The 17817-nt window shown below is 46.3% G+C and overlaps 1 protein-coding gene across 1 annotated transcript in view; it reads left to right on the top strand.

Annotated features, from left to right (window-relative positions):
- The window catches only part of LOC111978006 (serine/threonine-protein kinase WNK4-like), a 48023-nt gene that overhangs the window by 3517 nt on the left and 26689 nt on the right, over positions 1–17817 (top strand). The window contains exons 3-5 of the mRNA XM_070448722.1: positions 3523–3928; positions 4318–4324; positions 9620–9755. Of these exons, the coding sequence (XP_070304823.1) occupies positions 3523–3928; positions 4318–4324; positions 9620–9755 (549 nt within the window). The remainder of the gene's footprint in view (positions 1–3522; positions 3929–4317; positions 4325–9619; positions 9756–17817) is intronic.

The raw sequence follows: 17817 nt of genomic DNA, 5'->3' as shown, positions 1-17817 counted from the left end.
TGAGATTGCCTGTAATGACAACAAGCTGAGTCCGATGATGCTGTGACACACCGCCCTAGACCATGATGGACCCTTCACCTCCAAATCGATCCCGCTCCAGAGTACAGGCCTCGGTGTAACGCTCATTCCTTCGACGATAATGCGAAACCGGCCATCACCCCTGGTGAGACAAAACCACGACTCGTCAGTGAAGAGCACTTTTTGCCAGCCCTGTCTAGTCCAGCAACGGTGGGTTTGTGCCCATAGGCGACATTGTTACCGGTGATGTCTGGTGAGGACCTGCCTTACAACAGGCCTACAAGCCCTCAGTCCAGCCTCTCTCAGCCTATTGCGGACAGTCTGAGCACTGATGGAGGGATTGTGCGTTCCTGGTGTAACTCAGGCAGTTGTTGTTGCCATCCTGTATCTGCCGCAGGTGTGATGTTCGGATGTACCGATCCTGTGCAGGTGTTGTTACACGTGGTCTGCCACTGCGAGGATGATCAGCTGTCCGTTCTGTCTCGCTGTAGCTCTGTCTAGGCGTCTCACAATACGGACATTGCAATTTATTTCCCTGGCCACATCGCAGTCCTCATGCCTCCTTGCAGCATGCCTAAGGCACGCTCATGCAGATGAGCAGGGACTCTGGGCACTCTTCTTTTGGTGTTTTTCAGAGTCAGTAGAAAGGCTCTTTAGTGTCCTAAGTTTTCATAACTGTGACCTTAATTGTCTAACGTCTGTAAGCTGTTAGTGTCTTAACGACCGTTCCACAGGTGCATGTCCATTAATTGTGTATGGTTTATTGAACAAGCATGGGAAACAGTGTTTAAACCCTTTACAATGAAGATCTGGGAAGTTTGGATTTTTTACGAATTATCTTTGAAAGACAGGGTCGTGAAAAAGGGAACATTTCCTATTTTTGCTGAGTTTATATATTTTACACCATACAGTGGTAATAATCAGTACAGGATGAGTTGAAMAATGAATATTCTATGTAGATTCAGATGATAAAGCTACATTCACCTCATTTAGCAGACCGTCTAATCAAATAAAATTGTATTTGTCACATGTGCCGAATACAACAGGTGTAGAGCTTACAGTGAAATGCTTAGTTATAAGCCCTTAACCAACAATGCTTTAAGATGTTAAAAAATATATAAAATTAAGTGTTAAGTAAAAAATAGATAAGTAGAAAATAGAAAATAAAATGAACAAATAATTAAACAGCAGCAGTAAAATAACAGTAGCGAGGCTATATACAGGGGGTACCAGTACAGAGTCAATGTGCAGGAGCACCGGTTAGTCGAGGTAATTAAGGTAATATGTACATGTAGGTAGAGTTAAAGCAGTGCTTCTCAATTATTTTCTGTTACGCCCCCCCTAGGAAGAAGTAAACATTTRGCGCCCCCCAACTCTCCGCCGCGACTGTAAATAGTATCATTTGTCTATAGAATTGTTATAAGMACACCTCTGCATAACATTGTATCCTTACTAACATTAAAGGAAACAAAAAAAMAAAAAAGAWAGAAATATAGATCAACTTACAACAAAGAATAACTTTATTAACATTAAATATTTTTCCATGGTGTCTCTTAAGGGTTTGTTATCTGCACTTCATATATCCTGCTCTGTGCTGTGTGCTCTTGTTCGGTGCAAAAACAACCTACTCCCTGCGGCAAAAAAAAGCATGTTCCCCAGGGTCACACGAGCCCCCCCAGGGGGGCGCGCCCCACTATTTGAGAAGGACTGAGTTAAAGTGACTATGCATAGATAATAAACAGAGAGTAGCAGCAGTGTAAAAGAGGGGTATGGGTAGTCCTTTGATTAGCTGTTCAGGAGTCTTATGGCTTGGGGGTAGAAGTTGTTAAGAAGCCTTTTGGACCTCGACCTGGCGCTCCGTTACCGCTTACCGTGCGTTAGCAGAGAGAACAGACTATGACTAGGGTGGCTGGAGGCTTTGACAATTTTAGGACCGTCCTCTGACACTGCCTGATATAGAGGTCCTGGATGGCAGGAAGCTTGGCCCCAGTGATGTACTGGGCCGTACGAACTACTGTAGTGCATTGAGGTCGAAGGCCGAGCAGTTGCCATACCAGGCAGTGATGCAACCAGTCAGGATGCTCTCGATGGTGCAGCTGTAGAACCTTTTGAGGATCTGAGGATATTTAGATATCCCTTTTGCAACAGACCAGGAAACACATAGAATCTAATACCCCAAGATCACATAGTTTACGATTTGATTACAATCGTGGAAACACACTGCCATATGCTTAGCCCATAAAGTGAAGTGGACGTGCCTGCAGACAGTGTGTCAAGGGTACAGCTCAGCGTTTAATCATCAGTGGTAGAGGTGAGAGGAGAGCGAAAAGAAGAAAGCAGAGGTCAGGGCTTTAATAATATAATGTCTCTCYCTCTCACGAACAGGAGGTCATATGAAACAGCCTTTCCTAGGTTGAGTCCCAAATGTCATCCCAAATGGTACCCTTTTCCCTTTATAGTGCACTACTTTTGACCATGCCATTTGGGACGTAGGACTTTGTGTCCTCCAGCCCTCTTAGCAGAGGTCACTTTTAATGAGAAGGACCCGGCCTGGCTACCAGCCACAATTCCATACCTCTTCCTCCTGCCTGCTGCCTTTTCATCAAGTTCCCATGTATTATCATCCAGGACATTTAGTCTGGGTTATGGGAATCTAACAGCGTAATCTGACGAGATGTTGAGAGAAGGGTTAGAGAGAGGAGGGAGGCAAACCACCAACTTTGTGTACATCCCAAGTTACACCCTATATAGTGCCCTACAGTACCTTTGACCAGAGCCCTATGGGCCCTTCCCTATGGGCCATGGTCAAAGTAGTGCTATAGAAGAAATAGGGTGCAATTTGAGACGCAGACCTTTTTCTCCCGGCCAGTCTGAGACTGGAACACTATGTTCAGATTGGGACAGGTTTTGATGTAACACCATCCTTTAAAGGCCCACTTTATGATTTACAGCTGTATCTTTTACACACATTTTTGAAAAATATCATAGGGCCTCAGATCAGCCCCTCCCCTCCACAGCATCCGCTCAATACATATTGATTATCTACACAGCAAATGACAAGACTAGCGTCCTGTCCACGGGGGGTGTACAGGTGCACTATCTTAATTTGATCACTGTTGTCATAGAGAGTTTTCCTGTGCAGCAGATAATGCAAACTTGTAGTGTATTTGAGGCTTAAAAAGCTTTCTGAAGTTTGTTATTTCCACTTTGCAATTTCAGACTCGATTTTCCCTTACGAAAATGTATCAACCCCTACAAAAATGTACATTATTATAATCCACATAATAATTCACATTTCCTGTTGCTGTAGGATTATTTGTCCTGCTGTAGCAAACTGGCTCAAATTAAGATTCTACATCTGTACAGTACAGAACAGCACGGTCAGGAAGTACATCAGACCTCTATGCATTATTATTTACACAGACAGTGGTAGTTCATGGACCGTGATGTGTTCCCTGTTTGTATCAGTATTAAGTCCTGACTCTGCTACGTCCCTTCTCCCAGGTAGTGCTGGGCTTCGTGTGCGAGGCCGACTTCAAGCTTGTGGCCAAGGCCATTCGAGAACGCGTCAACGTCATCAAGCGCCAGCGTGACAAACTGCGCCGCCTCGCAGAGAAGAAGAAGCAGGAAGAGGAGGAGGCCATTGAGGAGGAGCCCAAGCCTGCACTGCAGCCTCCCTACCTGAAAATCAACAGGTCTCCATCAAAGCCCCATCAGAGCCCCATAGGCGTCCACGCCCCCACCCCGGCCCAGAGCCAGGATCGCCTCCCGCTGACCCCCGCCCTGTCCCCCGTCAACAGCTCTCTGGACTCGGGCATCAACGCCAGCTTCATCCATGAACCTGAGGAACCAGAGGCAGACCAGCACCAGCACTTCCAGGTCCACCACACCAGCTGCTCCTCGGCCAACTGTGAGAACACTTAACTTAACATTTAGCCAATTTAGGCTGTGGCTCTGTCCTGAATGGCACCCTAGTCCCTATATAGTGCACTACTTTTGACCAGGGCTCATTGCTTTCATAACTGTTGGTTTCATAACTGTTGTAGTGCTGAATGGCCCTGACTAGACGTACATGTGGGAGACTCTGAAAGAAAGGAGGATAACTTAATTATTCAGTCCCTGATGGTCTTACAGTGTACCTCACCAGTTGAGTGAGTGGTGTGTGTGTGTGTGTGTGTGTGTGTGTGTGTGTGTGTGTGTGTGTGTGTGTGTGTGTGTGTGTGTGTGTGTGTGTGTGTGTGTGTGTGTGTGTGTGTGTGCGTGTGCATGCACTCCTTTGTGTGAGTGCGTCTGTGTCAGTCAGTCAGTGAGTGCGGCCCTGCCTGGTCAGTCACATGCTCATGGCTGATGTCTCATCCTGGTCAGTCACATGCTCATGGCTGATGTCTCATGCCTGGTCAGTCACATGCTCATGGTGATGTCTCATGCCTGGTCAGTCACATGCTCATGCTGATGTCTCATGCCTGGTCAGTCACATGCTCATGGCTGATGTCTCATGCCTGCTCAGTCACATGCTCATGGCTGATGTCAGATGTGTTTGTTGTAACAGCTGACTGCGAGACAGACGACTATCTCAGCTCCTCTGGCCTCCAGGATCCCCTGGAATAGCGGTCAGCCTCAACTGGTCAACCCTGACCCAAAACACTGGGACTGGACTACGCCCCCAACAGACACCCTCAGCACCACTCCATCCCAGCCTCCGCTTCCCTCGGTGTGTGCATGGGACCAATAGCTAGCTAGCTATGATGATGACTAGTAACTCTACCTGAACTGTACATTCATAAAAATAAAAAATTGAATTACCATAATACACTATGTGTCTGTTCCCTCTTCCTGACTGTTCCCTCTCCCTTGTCCTGTTTGTAGAGTATTGCAGTATTGGGTAATATGGACATGGCCACTCTGGAGGACACTCTACCAGCGGCTTCAACTCACCTGTGGACAGGTACATTCCTCAGCCTCTTCCCTAGAATAGATACTTTATTGTCCATTTTTGCTAAAAAGAGAAATTAATCTTTGCCTTTCCCATCACCTCCAGACACACAAATACCAACGCACACACACACACAAATGCGCACCACGTACACGTACGCACGTACGCACGCACACACACACGTTGAGAGGCATAGGGTCAGTCAATGCTGATTGCTTCCAACAGCAGTGGAATCCGAGATAAACAGACCACCAGTTGTCAAGTTCCAACTGGACCATCTAACCTCTACGCTTCATACGCCTCCGTACACATCTGTGTCCAAACAGCAGACTGACCTGAGGTTCTTAACAGCCCCTCTCTCTAGCTGAGGGAAACGACAGCCCTCTCTCTAGCTGAGGGAAACGACAGCCCTCTCTCAGCTGAGGAACGACGCCTCTCTCTAGCTGAGGGAAACGACAGCCCTCTCTCAGCTGAGGAAACGACAGTCTCTCTAGCTGAGGAAACGACAGCCCCTCTCTTTAGCTGAGGGAAACGACAGCCCCTCTCTCTAGCTGAGGGAAACGACAGCCCCTCTCTCTAGCTGAGGAAACGACAGCCCCTCTCTCTAGCTGAGGGAACGCAGCCCTCCTCTAGCTGAGGGACGACAGCCCTTCTCTAGCGAGGGAAACGACAGTTCTCTCTAGCTGAGGGAAACGACAGCCCCTCTCTCTAGCTGAGGGAAACGACAGCCCCTCTCTCTAGCTGAGGGACACGACAGCCCCTCTCTCTAGCTGAGGGAAACGACAGCCCGTCTCCTAGCTGAGGGAAACGACAGCCTCTCTCAGCTGAGGAAACGACAGCCCTCTCTCTAGCTGAGGGAAACGACAGCCCGTCTCTCTAGTTGAGGGAAACGACAGCCCCTCTCTCTAGCTGAGGAAACGACAGCCCCTCTCTCTAGCTGAGGGAAACGACAGCCCCTCTCTCTAGCTGAGGAAACGACAGCCCCTCTCCTAGCTGAGGGAAACGACAGCCCCCTCTCTGACTGAGGGAAACGACAGCTCTCTCTCTAGCTGAGGAAACGACAGCCCTCTCTCTAGCTGAGGGAAACGACAGCCCCTCTCTCTAGCTGAGGGAAACGACAGCCTCTCTCTAGCTGAGGAAACGACAGCCCCTCTCTCTAGCTGAGGGAAACGACAGCCTCTCTCCTAGCTGAGGGAACGACAGCCCCTCTCTCTAGCTGAGGGAAACGACAGCATCTCTCTCTAGCTGAGGGAAACGACAGCCCCTTCTCTAGCTGAGGGAAACGACAGCCCTCTCTCTAGCTGAGGGAAACGACAGCCCCTCTCTCTAGCTGAGGGACACAACAGCCCCTCTCTCCAGCTAGGGAAACAACAGCCTGTCTCTCTCCAGCTGAGGACACAACACCCTCTCTCTCTTTCTCTTCCAGCTGATATAAACACAGCCTGTCTCTCTCCCTGAGGGACACAACAGCCTCTCTCTCCAGCTGATGGACAAAACAGCCCCTCTCTCCAGCTGAGGAAAGAAACAGCCTCTCTCTCTTCCAGCTGAGGGAAAGAACAGCCTCTCTTCTCTCCAGCTGAGGGAAACCTGCAGCCCGTCTCTCTCCAGCTGAGGGAAACAGCAGCCGTCTCTCTCCACTGAGGGAAACAGCAGCCCGTCTCTCTCTCCGGCTGAGGGAAACAAACAGCCTCTCTCTCTCTCCAGCTGAGGGAAACAACAGCCTCTCTCTCCCCAGCTGAGGAAAAACAGCCTCTCTCTCTCCAGCTGAGAGAAACAACAGCCTCTCTCTCTCTCAGCTGAGGGAAGCAAGCAGCTCTCTCTCTCTCTCCAGCTGAGGGAAACAAAAGCCTCTCCTCTCTCCAGCTGAGGGAAACAACAGCTTCCTCTCACTAGGAAACAAAGCCTCTCTCTCCAGCTGAGGGAAACAACAGCCTGTCTGTCTCCAGCTGAGGGAAACAACAGCCTCTCTTTTCTCCAGCTGAGGAAACAACAGCCTCTCTCTCTCTCCATGCTGAGGAAACAACAGCCTCTCTCTCTCCAGCTGAGGGAAACACAGCCTCTCTCTCTCTCCAGCTGAGGGAAACAACAGCCTCTTCTCTCTCCAGCTGAGGGAAACACAGCTCTCTTCTCTCTCGCTGAGGGAAAACAGCCCTTCTCCCAGCTGAGGGAAACAACAGCCCTCTCTCCTCTCTCAGCTGAGGGAAACAACAGCCTCTCCTCTCTCTCCAGCTGAGGGAAACAACAGCCTCTCTCTCCTCTCTCCAGCTGAGGAACAACAGCCTCTCTCTCCCAGCTGAGGAAGCAACAGCCTCTCTCTCTCTCCAGCTGAGGGAAACAACAGCCTCTCTCTCTCTCCAGCTGAGGGAAACAACAGCCTCTCTGTAGTCTATTTATTGAAGCACAATGGACTCTGATGTTTCTGTTTTACTTTCGTATCAGATGTTTCTGGTAACTGTGTTTTCATGAAGCGGTATGTGAGGAGAACAGCTTTCTTCTCTGTAGGGGAGCCTTGAATGGTGTGGGGCTGGTCTGTGTGCGTGTGTGCGGGTGTGTGTATGGTCCTGCATGTGTAGCACATGGGGATGTGTGAAACTTACTCCTCAGCTTGAAATTTCCCCACTTGCGCCGCTGAATAGCCAGCTTTTTGCGTGGTGCGACTGGTAAGACACTTCCGGAAGGAGGTCACGTGTGCTAGCAAGGCAGAGGTCCTGGGTTCGAGCCTCGGTGTGATCCAAATCAGGAGGAAGTGGTACTCGCTAAGCAAGTAGCGTGAGGTCCTTTACGTGTGTGTTGTCATCTGGTGCCCATTCTGTCTAGGGAATACCTTGTTCAAGTTTTATCCGCTGTGAACTAAAGTTACCCAAAAGTTATTCAAATTTTAGAGAATGGTTAGAAAGCACAGTGGAATCTTCTAACCAGTAGAGCGTGTGTCTGTAAATGTTTGCTGGCCTCAGAGGAGTAGTGGATGGCTGGAGGGATAAATCAGGGACCACGGCTCTAAGAGACCCAGGGGACTCAATTAGCTAACCGTGAAGCTTTTTACTGCATTTTCTCCCAGGCTGTGTAACACGTTTTCATTACATAAATGCTCCACTGCTGAAGAGAACACATGGATTTGTTGTTCCTTTCTTATGACTGTATTGTTTTCTTTCGYAGATGTGTCCCATATTACAGCACACTAACGTTTACTATATCCTCACATTAGGCTTTATTTGGCATATACACTCACCGGACAGTTTATCAGGTACACCCATCTAGCACTGGCACGGGCCCCCATTTGCCTCCAGAACAGCCTGAATTCTTCAGGGCATTCTACAATGTGTCGGAAATGTTCCACAGGGATGTTGGTCCATACTGCTGCGATGGTATCACGCAGTTGCTGCAGATTGGACAGCGTTACATTCATGCTGTGAACAGCCCGTTCCATCTCATCCRAAAGATGCTCTATTGGGTTGAGGTCTGGGGACTGCGCAGGCCACTCATGTAAACTCGCTGTCATGTTCCAAGAAATGTTTTTCCACTCCTCAACTGTCTAGTGTTGGTGATTGCGTGCCTGCTGGAACCACTTCTTCTCCTTTTTAGCTCATAGGAGTGGAACCCGGWTTGGTAGTCTGCTGCAATAGCCATTCTATGACAAGAATCAACGTGTTGTGCGTTCCAAGATGCCATTCTGCACGATACTATCGTACTGTGCCGTTATTTGTCTGTTTGTGACCCGCCTTTTTGTGACGCGCCTGCTTCCACAATTCTTGCCATTCTCCTTCCACCTCTCTCATCAATGAGCTGTTTTCACCCACAGGACTGCCACTGACTGGATGTTTTTTTTTTGTCGCACCTGTAACAGAGACGCTGTGAGTCGAGAAGAAGGTGCAGGTGAAACGTTTAATAAAACAACAAACATGAAACGAGACAACATAACAGTGGCGACAATGCATGAACACAGGAACAATACCGACTGAGGAAGGAACCCAAGGGAGTGACAGATAAAGGGGAGATAATCAGGAAGGTAATGGAGTCCAGGTGAGTATCATAATGATCTGCAGGTGCGCGTAATAATGGATGCCAGGTGTGCGTAACGGTGGATCCCAGGACTGGTGGTTAGTATACCGGCGACGTCGAACGCCGGAGGGAAGGAGCGGGAGTAGATGTGACAGCACCATTCTCGGTAAACCCTACACACTGTAGTGCGTAAAAAGCCCAGGAGGGCGGCCGTTTCAGAGATACTGGTTCTGGCGTGCCTGGCACTGACAATCATTGCAAACTCAAAGTCGCTTTAGTCACTCGTTTTGCCCATTCTAACGTTCAATCAAACAATAACTAAATGCCTCGATGCCCGTCTGCCTGCTTTATATAGCAAGCCACGGTCATGTGACTCACTGTTTGTAGGAGTGATTTGTGACATCGGCGGATGTAAAAAGGGCTTTATAAATACATTTGATTGATTCATTCATTAATTGTCGTGAACGGGGGTTGTACCTAATAAATTGGCCGGTGAGTGTATATTTGGGATGTTTAACGGTCTAGCTCTGTTTCCTATTGTGACGTGTGGTTATTTCTATTTCATCCTCATTGCATGGTTATTAACTCATAAATGACTGCAACATAAAATGCACCAGTGGTTTTACAGTGTTAATGACAAATTTACTAACACGCCAATCATCTTCACAGCTATGCCTCCGACGTGACCTCGGGTTTGAGTGATGGCTACGAGGGCCTATCAGAGAGGAGTGGCAAGACTGCTGCCAGGCGCACGGCTAGCAAGCTGTTCCGGAGGAGAGCCCGTTCAAGACTGCGCATCACTGAGGTAAAACAAATCAATTAATCAATCAAGACTATTCTATACAACTGATTGTCAAGCCCACAATTAGGGCCTGTCCCAAGAGCACCCTATTCCCTATATAGTMGGGGAATATAATGCTAATGGGGTACCATTTGGGATGCCTACTTTGCAGTTTCCCCTATATTAATTTAGCAGCAGCACTTTTTTAATATACAGTGGGGAGAACAAGTATTTGATACACTGCCGATTTTGCAGGTTTTCCTACTTACAAAGCATGTAGAGGTCTGTAATTTTTATCATAGGTACACTTCAACTGTGAGAGACGAAATCTAAAACAAAAATCCAGAACATCACATTGTATGATTTTTAAGTAATTCATTTGCATTTTATTGCATGACATAAGTATTTGATCACCTACCCAACACAGTAGATCTCGAGCTCTCACAGACCTGTTAGTTTTTCTTTTAGAAGCCCTCCTGTTCTCCACTCATTACCTGTATTAACTGCACCTGTTTAACTCGTTACCTGTATAAAGACGCCTGTCCACACACTCAATCAAACAGAACTCCAACCTCCCACAATGGCCAAGACCAGAGAGCTGTGTAAGGACATCAGAGATAAAATTGTAGACCTGCCACAAGGCTGGGATGGGCTACAGGACAATATGCAAGCAGCTTGGTGAGAAGGCAACAACTGTTGGCGCAATTATTAGAAAATGGAAGAAGTTCAAATGACGGTCAATCACCCTCAGTCTGGGGCTCCATGCCAAGATCTCACCTTGGGGGCATCAATGATCATGAGGAAGGTGAGGGATCAGCCCAGAACTACACGGCAGGACCTGGTCAATGACCTGAAGAGAGCTGGGACCACAGTCTCAAAGAAAACCATTAGTAACACACTGCGCCGTCATGGATTAAAAATCCTGCAGCGCACGCAAGGTCCCCTGCTCAAGCCAGCGCATGTCCAGGCCCGTCTGAAGTTTGCCAATGACCATCTGGATGATCAGAGGAGAAATGGGAGAAGGTCATGTGGTCTGATGAGACAAAATAGAGCTTTTTGGTCTAAACTCCACTCGCCGTGTTTGGAGGAAGAGGAAGGATGAGTACAACCCCAAGAACACATCCCAACCGTGAAGCATGGAGGTGGAAACATCATTCTTTGGGGATGCTTTTCTGCAAGGGGACAGGACGACTGCACCGTATTGAGGGGAGGATGGATGGGGCCATGTATCGCGAGATCTTGGCCAACACCTCCTTCCCTCAGTAAGAGCATTGAAGATGGTCGTGGCTGGGTCTTCCAGCATGACAACCCGAAAAACATTGCCAGGGCAACTAAGGAGTGGCTCCGTAAGAAGCAGGCCACTAAGGAGTGGCCTAGCCAGTCTCCAGACCTGAACCAATAGACTATCTTGGAGGGAGCTGAAAGTCCGTATTGCCCAGCGACAGCCCCGAAACATGAAGGATCTGGAGAAGGCCTGTATGGAGGAGTGGGCCAAAATCCCTGCTGCAGTGGTGTGCAGACCTGGTCAAGAACTAAAGGAAAGTATGATCTCTGTAATTGCAAACAAAGGTTTCTGTACCAAATATTAAGTTCTGCTTTTCTGATGCCACACAATGCCATACAACACTCCTTCCGTGGCCTCCAACTGCTCTTAAACGCTAGTAAAACCAAATGCATTCTTTTCACCGTTCGCTGCCTGCACCCGCCACGCCGGACAGCATCACCACCGCTGGACGGTTCCGACCTAGAATTGTGGACATCTATAAGTACCTAGGTGTCTGGCTAGACTGCAAACTCTCCTTCCAACTCTATATCAAACATCTCCAATCCAAAATCAAATCTAGAGTCGGCTTTCTATTTCGCAACAAAGCCTCCTTCACTCACGCCGCCAAACTTACCCTAGTAAAACTGACTATCCTACCGATCCTCGACTTCGGCGATGTCATCTACAAAATAGCTTCCAATACTCTACTCAGCAAACTGGATGGCAGTTTATCACAGTGCCATCCGTTTTGTTTACTAAACCACCTTATAGCGACCCACCACTGCGACCTGTATGCCCTAGTCGGCTGGCCGTCGCTACATGTTCGTCGTCAGACCCACTGGCTCCAGGTCATCTACAAGGCTATGCTAGGTAAAGTGCCGCCTTATCTCCGTTCACTGGTCACGATGGCTACACCCACCCGTAGCACGCGCTCCAGCAGGTTGTATCTCACTGATCATCCCCTAAAGCCAAACCTCATTTGGACGCCTTTCCTTCCAGTTCTCTGCTGCCTGCGACTGGAACGAATTGCAAAAATCTCTGAAGTTGGAGACTTTTATCTCCCTCAACAACTTTAAACATCTGCTATCCGAGCAGCTAACCGATCGCTGCAGCTGTACATAGTCCATCGGTATATAGCCCACCCAATTTACCTACCTCACCCCCCATACTGCTTTTATTTATTTACTTTTCTGCTCTTTTGCACACCAGTATCTCTTTTTGCACATGATCATCTGATGATTTATCACTCCAGTGTTAATCTGCTAAATTGTAATTATTCGATTTATTGCCTACCTCCTCATGCCTTTTGCACACATTGTATATAGATTCTCTTTTTTCTACCATGTTATTGACTTGTTTATTGTTTACTCCATGTGTAACTCTGTGTTGTTGTCTGTTCACACTGCTATGCTTTTTCTTGGCCAGGTCGCAGTTGCAAATGAGAACTTGTTCTCAACTAGCCTACCTGGTTAAATAAGGTGAAAAAAAAAAAAAAATGTATCAAATACTTATGTCATGCAATAAAATGCAAATTAATTACTTAAAAATCATACAATGTGATTTTCAGACTGAGGGTGATTGACCGTCATCTTGAACTTCTTCCATTTCTAATAATTGCGCCAACAGTTGTTGCCTTCTCACCAAGCTGCTTGCATATTGTCCTGTAGCCATCCCAGCCTTGTGCAGGTCTACAATTTTATCTCTGATGTCCTTACACAGCTCTCTGGTCTTGGCCATTGTGGAGAGGTTGGAGTCTGTTTGATTGAGTGTGTGGACAGGTGTCTTTTATACAGGTAACGAGTTCAAACAGGTGCAGTTAATACAGGTAATGAGTGGAGAACAGGAGGGCTTCTTAAAGAAAAACTAACAGGTCTGTGAGAGCCGGAATTCTTACTGGTTGGTAGGTTATCAAATACCTATGGTATGCAATAAAATGCAAATGAATTACTTAAAAATCATACAATGTGATGTTCTGGATTTTTGTTTTAGATTCCGTCTCTCACAGTTGAAGTGTACCTATGATAAAAATTACAGACCTCTACATGCTTTGTAAGTAGGAAAACCTGCAAAATCGGCAGTGTATCAAATACTTGTTCCCCCCACTGTATACAGTACCAGTCAAAATTTCGGACACACCGACTCATTCAAGGGTTTTTCTTTATTTTTACTATTTTCTACATTGTAGAATAATAGTTAAGACATCAAAACTATGACTATGACGACATCCTGCATACACACGTCCTGCATACACACGTTCTACATACAGACGTTCTGCTGCTTCTCCAGTGTTTCTTTAGTCTACAGAACATAAACAAAGTTACCCTGATGGATGGTGTCTCTATGTGCAGCTCTCTGACAAAGACGACCGGGTGGTGGAGTGTCAGCTGCAGACTCACAATGATAAGATGGTTACCTTCAAGTTCGACCTGGACGGAGACAACCCAGAGGACATCGCAGTTGTCATGGTTAGTGGTCACCTCTGTAGTTCACTACTTTTAACCAGGGCCCTAAATAGGAAATGGGGTACACCATTTGGGACGCAGACCTAGTCTACTCAGTCGACCATTGGCCCTTCACTGATCTCCAAATAACAGACCTACACACTATAGGGTAGTATAATCTCCAGAGAAATGAAGCACTACCAGCTTAATTTAATAGCAGATTCTACTATCTTCCCCTATCTCACACAGCAGCACAGGCTCTACGTCCCACTTCTAGTTTAAACACTTTTCTCTGTGTTTCTATGTCATATAGATATATCTCAGTTAGGGGGATGTGAGGCATGTAGATAAGCAGTTTACACCGTGCCATTTTAGTTTACACACGTCTCATTTAGGTTTGATTATGAACTTGGCGGGGTTCTGGCGTAGGGATACACAAAGCACGTAGCCAAGATGAGGTAGTGGTATTTTCTACTTCTGTTGGTGGTAAATTCTAGAACTTTGTGTTGACTGATTATTCTGTTTATTCCAACTCTGAATGAAACACAGTGCGCTTTTGTTTAGTCGAGTCTTGGCACAGAGTTAGTTAGGTTTTATAAAAGCCCCTGTGGTTATTAGTGAAGTACACCAGCACTACAAGAGCTGAATTAAGACATGCTGACAGGAGAGCCAGCCCATTCACCACACCCAACCATCCAATCAAACCACAATTCACAGAATTATGCAAACCGCCTTAATCCTGCTCTAGACCAGTGGTTTTCAACTGTGGTCCTCAGACCACTGGTGGTCCACGGGGGTACTGCAGGTGGCCAAATTTTTGATTGTGATTATTTATTTTAATAACATTTTTTTTGTTATATTTTTTTGTTGTTGAAAAAATTATAACAGTTGGGAGTATTAATGTTATTGTTGGCAATTTTACATAAATGTTCACAATGCAAATTGTTTTAATATAATAATAATAAAAGGCCTTTTATTTGTTCCATTCACTGCTAAAATTGACCAAATATTTTATGTAAAAAAATTATCTGCAACTAATGGTGGTCCTTGAGATTTTGACATGATTTGGTGGTCCCCGGAACGGAAAGGGTTGGGAACCACTGCTCTAGACTGCTCCAACAAATTAGTACTGTGTGTGGAGGTTATGACAATGAGGGCAGACAGACATACACTACCYTTCAAAAGTTTGGGGTCACTTAGAAATGTACTTGTTTTTGAAAGAAAAGCCATTTTTTTGTCCATTAAAATAACATCAAATTGATCAGAAATACAGTGTAGACATTGTTAATGTTGTAAATGACTACTGTAGCTGGAAACGGCAGAAAATATGGGTAAAATAACACAGACACTTGGACAGAGGAACTCTGCCTAGAAGGCCAGCATCCCGGAGTCATCTCTGTTGACGTTGAGACTAGAGGTCGACCGATTAATTGGAATGGCCGATTAATTAGGGCCGATTTCAAGTTTTCATAACAATCGGAATCGGTAATTTTAAACTCTGATTTTGCCGATTTTTTATAACTACACATGGTTGATGATATTACTAGTTTATTCTAGCGTGTCCTGCGTTGCATATAATCGATGAGTCCGCATTCGCGAAAAGGACTGTTGTGCTCCAACGTGTACCTAACCATAAACATCAATGCCTTTCTTAAAATCAATACACAGAAGTATATATTTTTAAACCTGCATATTTAGCTGAAAGATTACAGGTTAGCAGGCAATATTAACCAGGTGAAATTGTGTCACTTCTCTTGCGTTCATTGCATGCAGAGGCAGGGTATATGCAACAGTTTGGGCCGCCTGGCTCATTGCGAACTAATTTGACAGAATTTTACGTAATTATGACATAACATTGAAGGTTGTGCAATGTAACAGGAATATTTAGACTTATGGATGCACCCGTTAGATAAATACGGAACGGTTCCGTATTTCACTGAAAGAATAAATGTTTTGTTTTCGAGATGATAGTTTCCGGATTCGACCATATTAATGACCTAAGGCTCGTATTTCTGTGTGTTTATTATGTTATAATTAAGTCTATGATTTGATAAAGCAGTCTGACTGAGCGATGGTGGGCACCAGCAGGCTCGTAAGCATTCATTCAAACAGCACTTTCGTGCGTTTTGCCAGCAGCTCTGCTGTTTCTGAATTGAAGCCTATCAACTCCGAGATTAGGCTGGTGTAACCGATGTGAAATGGCTAGCTAGTTAGCGGGGTGCGTGCTAATAGCGTTTCAAACGTCACTCGCTCTGAGACTTGGAGTAGTTGTTCCCCTTGCTCTGCATGGGTAACGCTGCTTCGAGGGTGGCTGTTGTCGATGTGTTCCTGGTTCGAGCCCAGGTAGCAGCGAGGAGAGGGATGGAAGCTATACTGTTACACTGGCAATACTAAAGTGCCTATAAGAACATCCAATAGTCAAAGGTATATGAAATACAAATACAAAAAGGGTTCATTCAGTATTGTTGTAATTGTCATTATTACAAATCATTTTAAAAATCGGCCGATTAATCGGTATCTGCTTTTTTGGTCCTCCAATAATCAGTAGGGTATCGTGGTTGAAAAATAATAATGGTCGACCTCTAGTTGAGACTGGTGTTTTGCGTGTACTATTTAATGAAGCTGCCAGTTGAGGACTTGTGAGGCGTCTGTTTCTCAAACTAGACACTCTAATGTACTTGTCCTCTTACTCATTTGTGCATCGGGGCCTCTCACTCCTCTTTCTATTCTGGTTAGAGCCAGTTTGCGCTGTTCTGTGAAGGGAGTAGTACAAAGCGTTGTACGAGATCTTCAGTTTCTTGGCAATTTCTCACATGGAATGGCCTTAATTTCTCAGAACAAGAATAGACTGACAAATTTCAGATGAAAGTTATTTGTTTCTGGCCATTTTGAGCCTATAATCGAACCCACAATGCTGATGCCTCAGATACTCAACTAGTCTAAAGAAGGCCAGTTTTATTACTTCTTTAATCAGGACAACAGTCTACAGCTGTGCTAACATACTTGCAAAATGGTTTTCTCATGATCAATTGTTTTTTAATGATCAACTTGGATTAGCTAACACAACGTGCCATTGGAACACAGGAGTGATGGTTGCTGCTAATGGTCCTCTGTACGCCGATGTAAATATTCCATAAAAAATTGTCAGTTTCATTAACAATTTGTACACTGTATTTCTGATCAATTTGATATTATTTTAATGGACAACAAATGGCTTGTCTTTCAAAAACAAGGACATTTATAAGTGACCCAAAACTTTTGAACGGTAGTGTACATACACAGACAGGCATGCAGGCAGGCAAACAGGCAGACATGTGTTATTGATTTAGTCATGGCGTGTGTATTTTCCAGGTACACAATGAGTTCATCCTGCCATCGGAGAAGGAGGGTTTCATCCACCGCATGGGTGACATCATCAAGAGGGCGGAGACTCTGATGAGGGACACATGGTTCACGTGGCGGCAGCCATGGAGCGCCATGCCCACAATACACAACAAGGGTCAACTCATTGTCTGCGTCACAGGTCAGTACCAGCTCAGGTAGCAGCAGAAAACAGTCCATAACCTGGGTGACTGGAGTCTCTGACATGTTTATGGGCTTTCCTCTGACAACGCCTATTGTATAGGTTCTGGATGGCAGGGAGCTTGGCCCCAGTGATGTACTGGGCCGTTCGCACTACCCTCTGTAGCGCCTTACGGTCAGATGCCGAGCAGTTGCCATACCAGGCGGTGATGCAACTGGTGAGGATGCTCTCGATGGTGCAGCTCTAGAACCTTTTGAGGATTGGGCGCCCATGCCAAATCTTTTCAGTTCCTGAGGGGGAAAAGGTATTGTCGTTCCCTCTTCACGACTGTCTTGGTATGCTTGGACCATGATAGTTCGTTGGTGATGTGGACACCAAGGAACTTGAAACTCTCGACCCACTCCACTACAGCCCCGTCGATGTTAATGGGGGCCTGTTCGGCCGCGCTTTTCCTGTAGTCCACGATCAGCTCCTTCGTTTTGCTCACTCACATGGAGGGAGAGGTTGTTGTCCTGGCACCACTGCCAGTTCTCTGATCTTCTCCCTATAAGCCGTCTCACCGTCGTCGGTGATCAGGCCTACCAATGTTGTGTCGTCAGCAAACATAATGATAGTGTTGGAGTCGTGTTTGGCCATGCAGTCGTGGGTGAACAGGGAATACAGGAGGGGACTAAGTACACACCCCTGAGGGGCCCCAGTGTTAAGGATCAGCGTGGCAGACGTGTTGTTGTCTACTCTTACCACCTGGCGGCATCCCATCAGGAAGTCCAGGATCCAGTTGCAGAGGGAGGTGTTTAGTCCCAGAGTTCTTAGCTTAGTGATGAGCTTCGTGGGCACTATGGTGTTGAACGCTGAGCT

Source organism: Salvelinus sp. IW2-2015, linkage group LG18, assembly GCF_002910315.2.
Source record: "Salvelinus sp. IW2-2015 linkage group LG18, ASM291031v2, whole genome shotgun sequence".
Taxonomy (NCBI): Eukaryota; Metazoa; Chordata; class Actinopteri; order Salmoniformes; family Salmonidae; genus Salvelinus; species Salvelinus sp. IW2-2015.
This window is presented reverse-complemented; position numbering and strand designations above follow the sequence as displayed.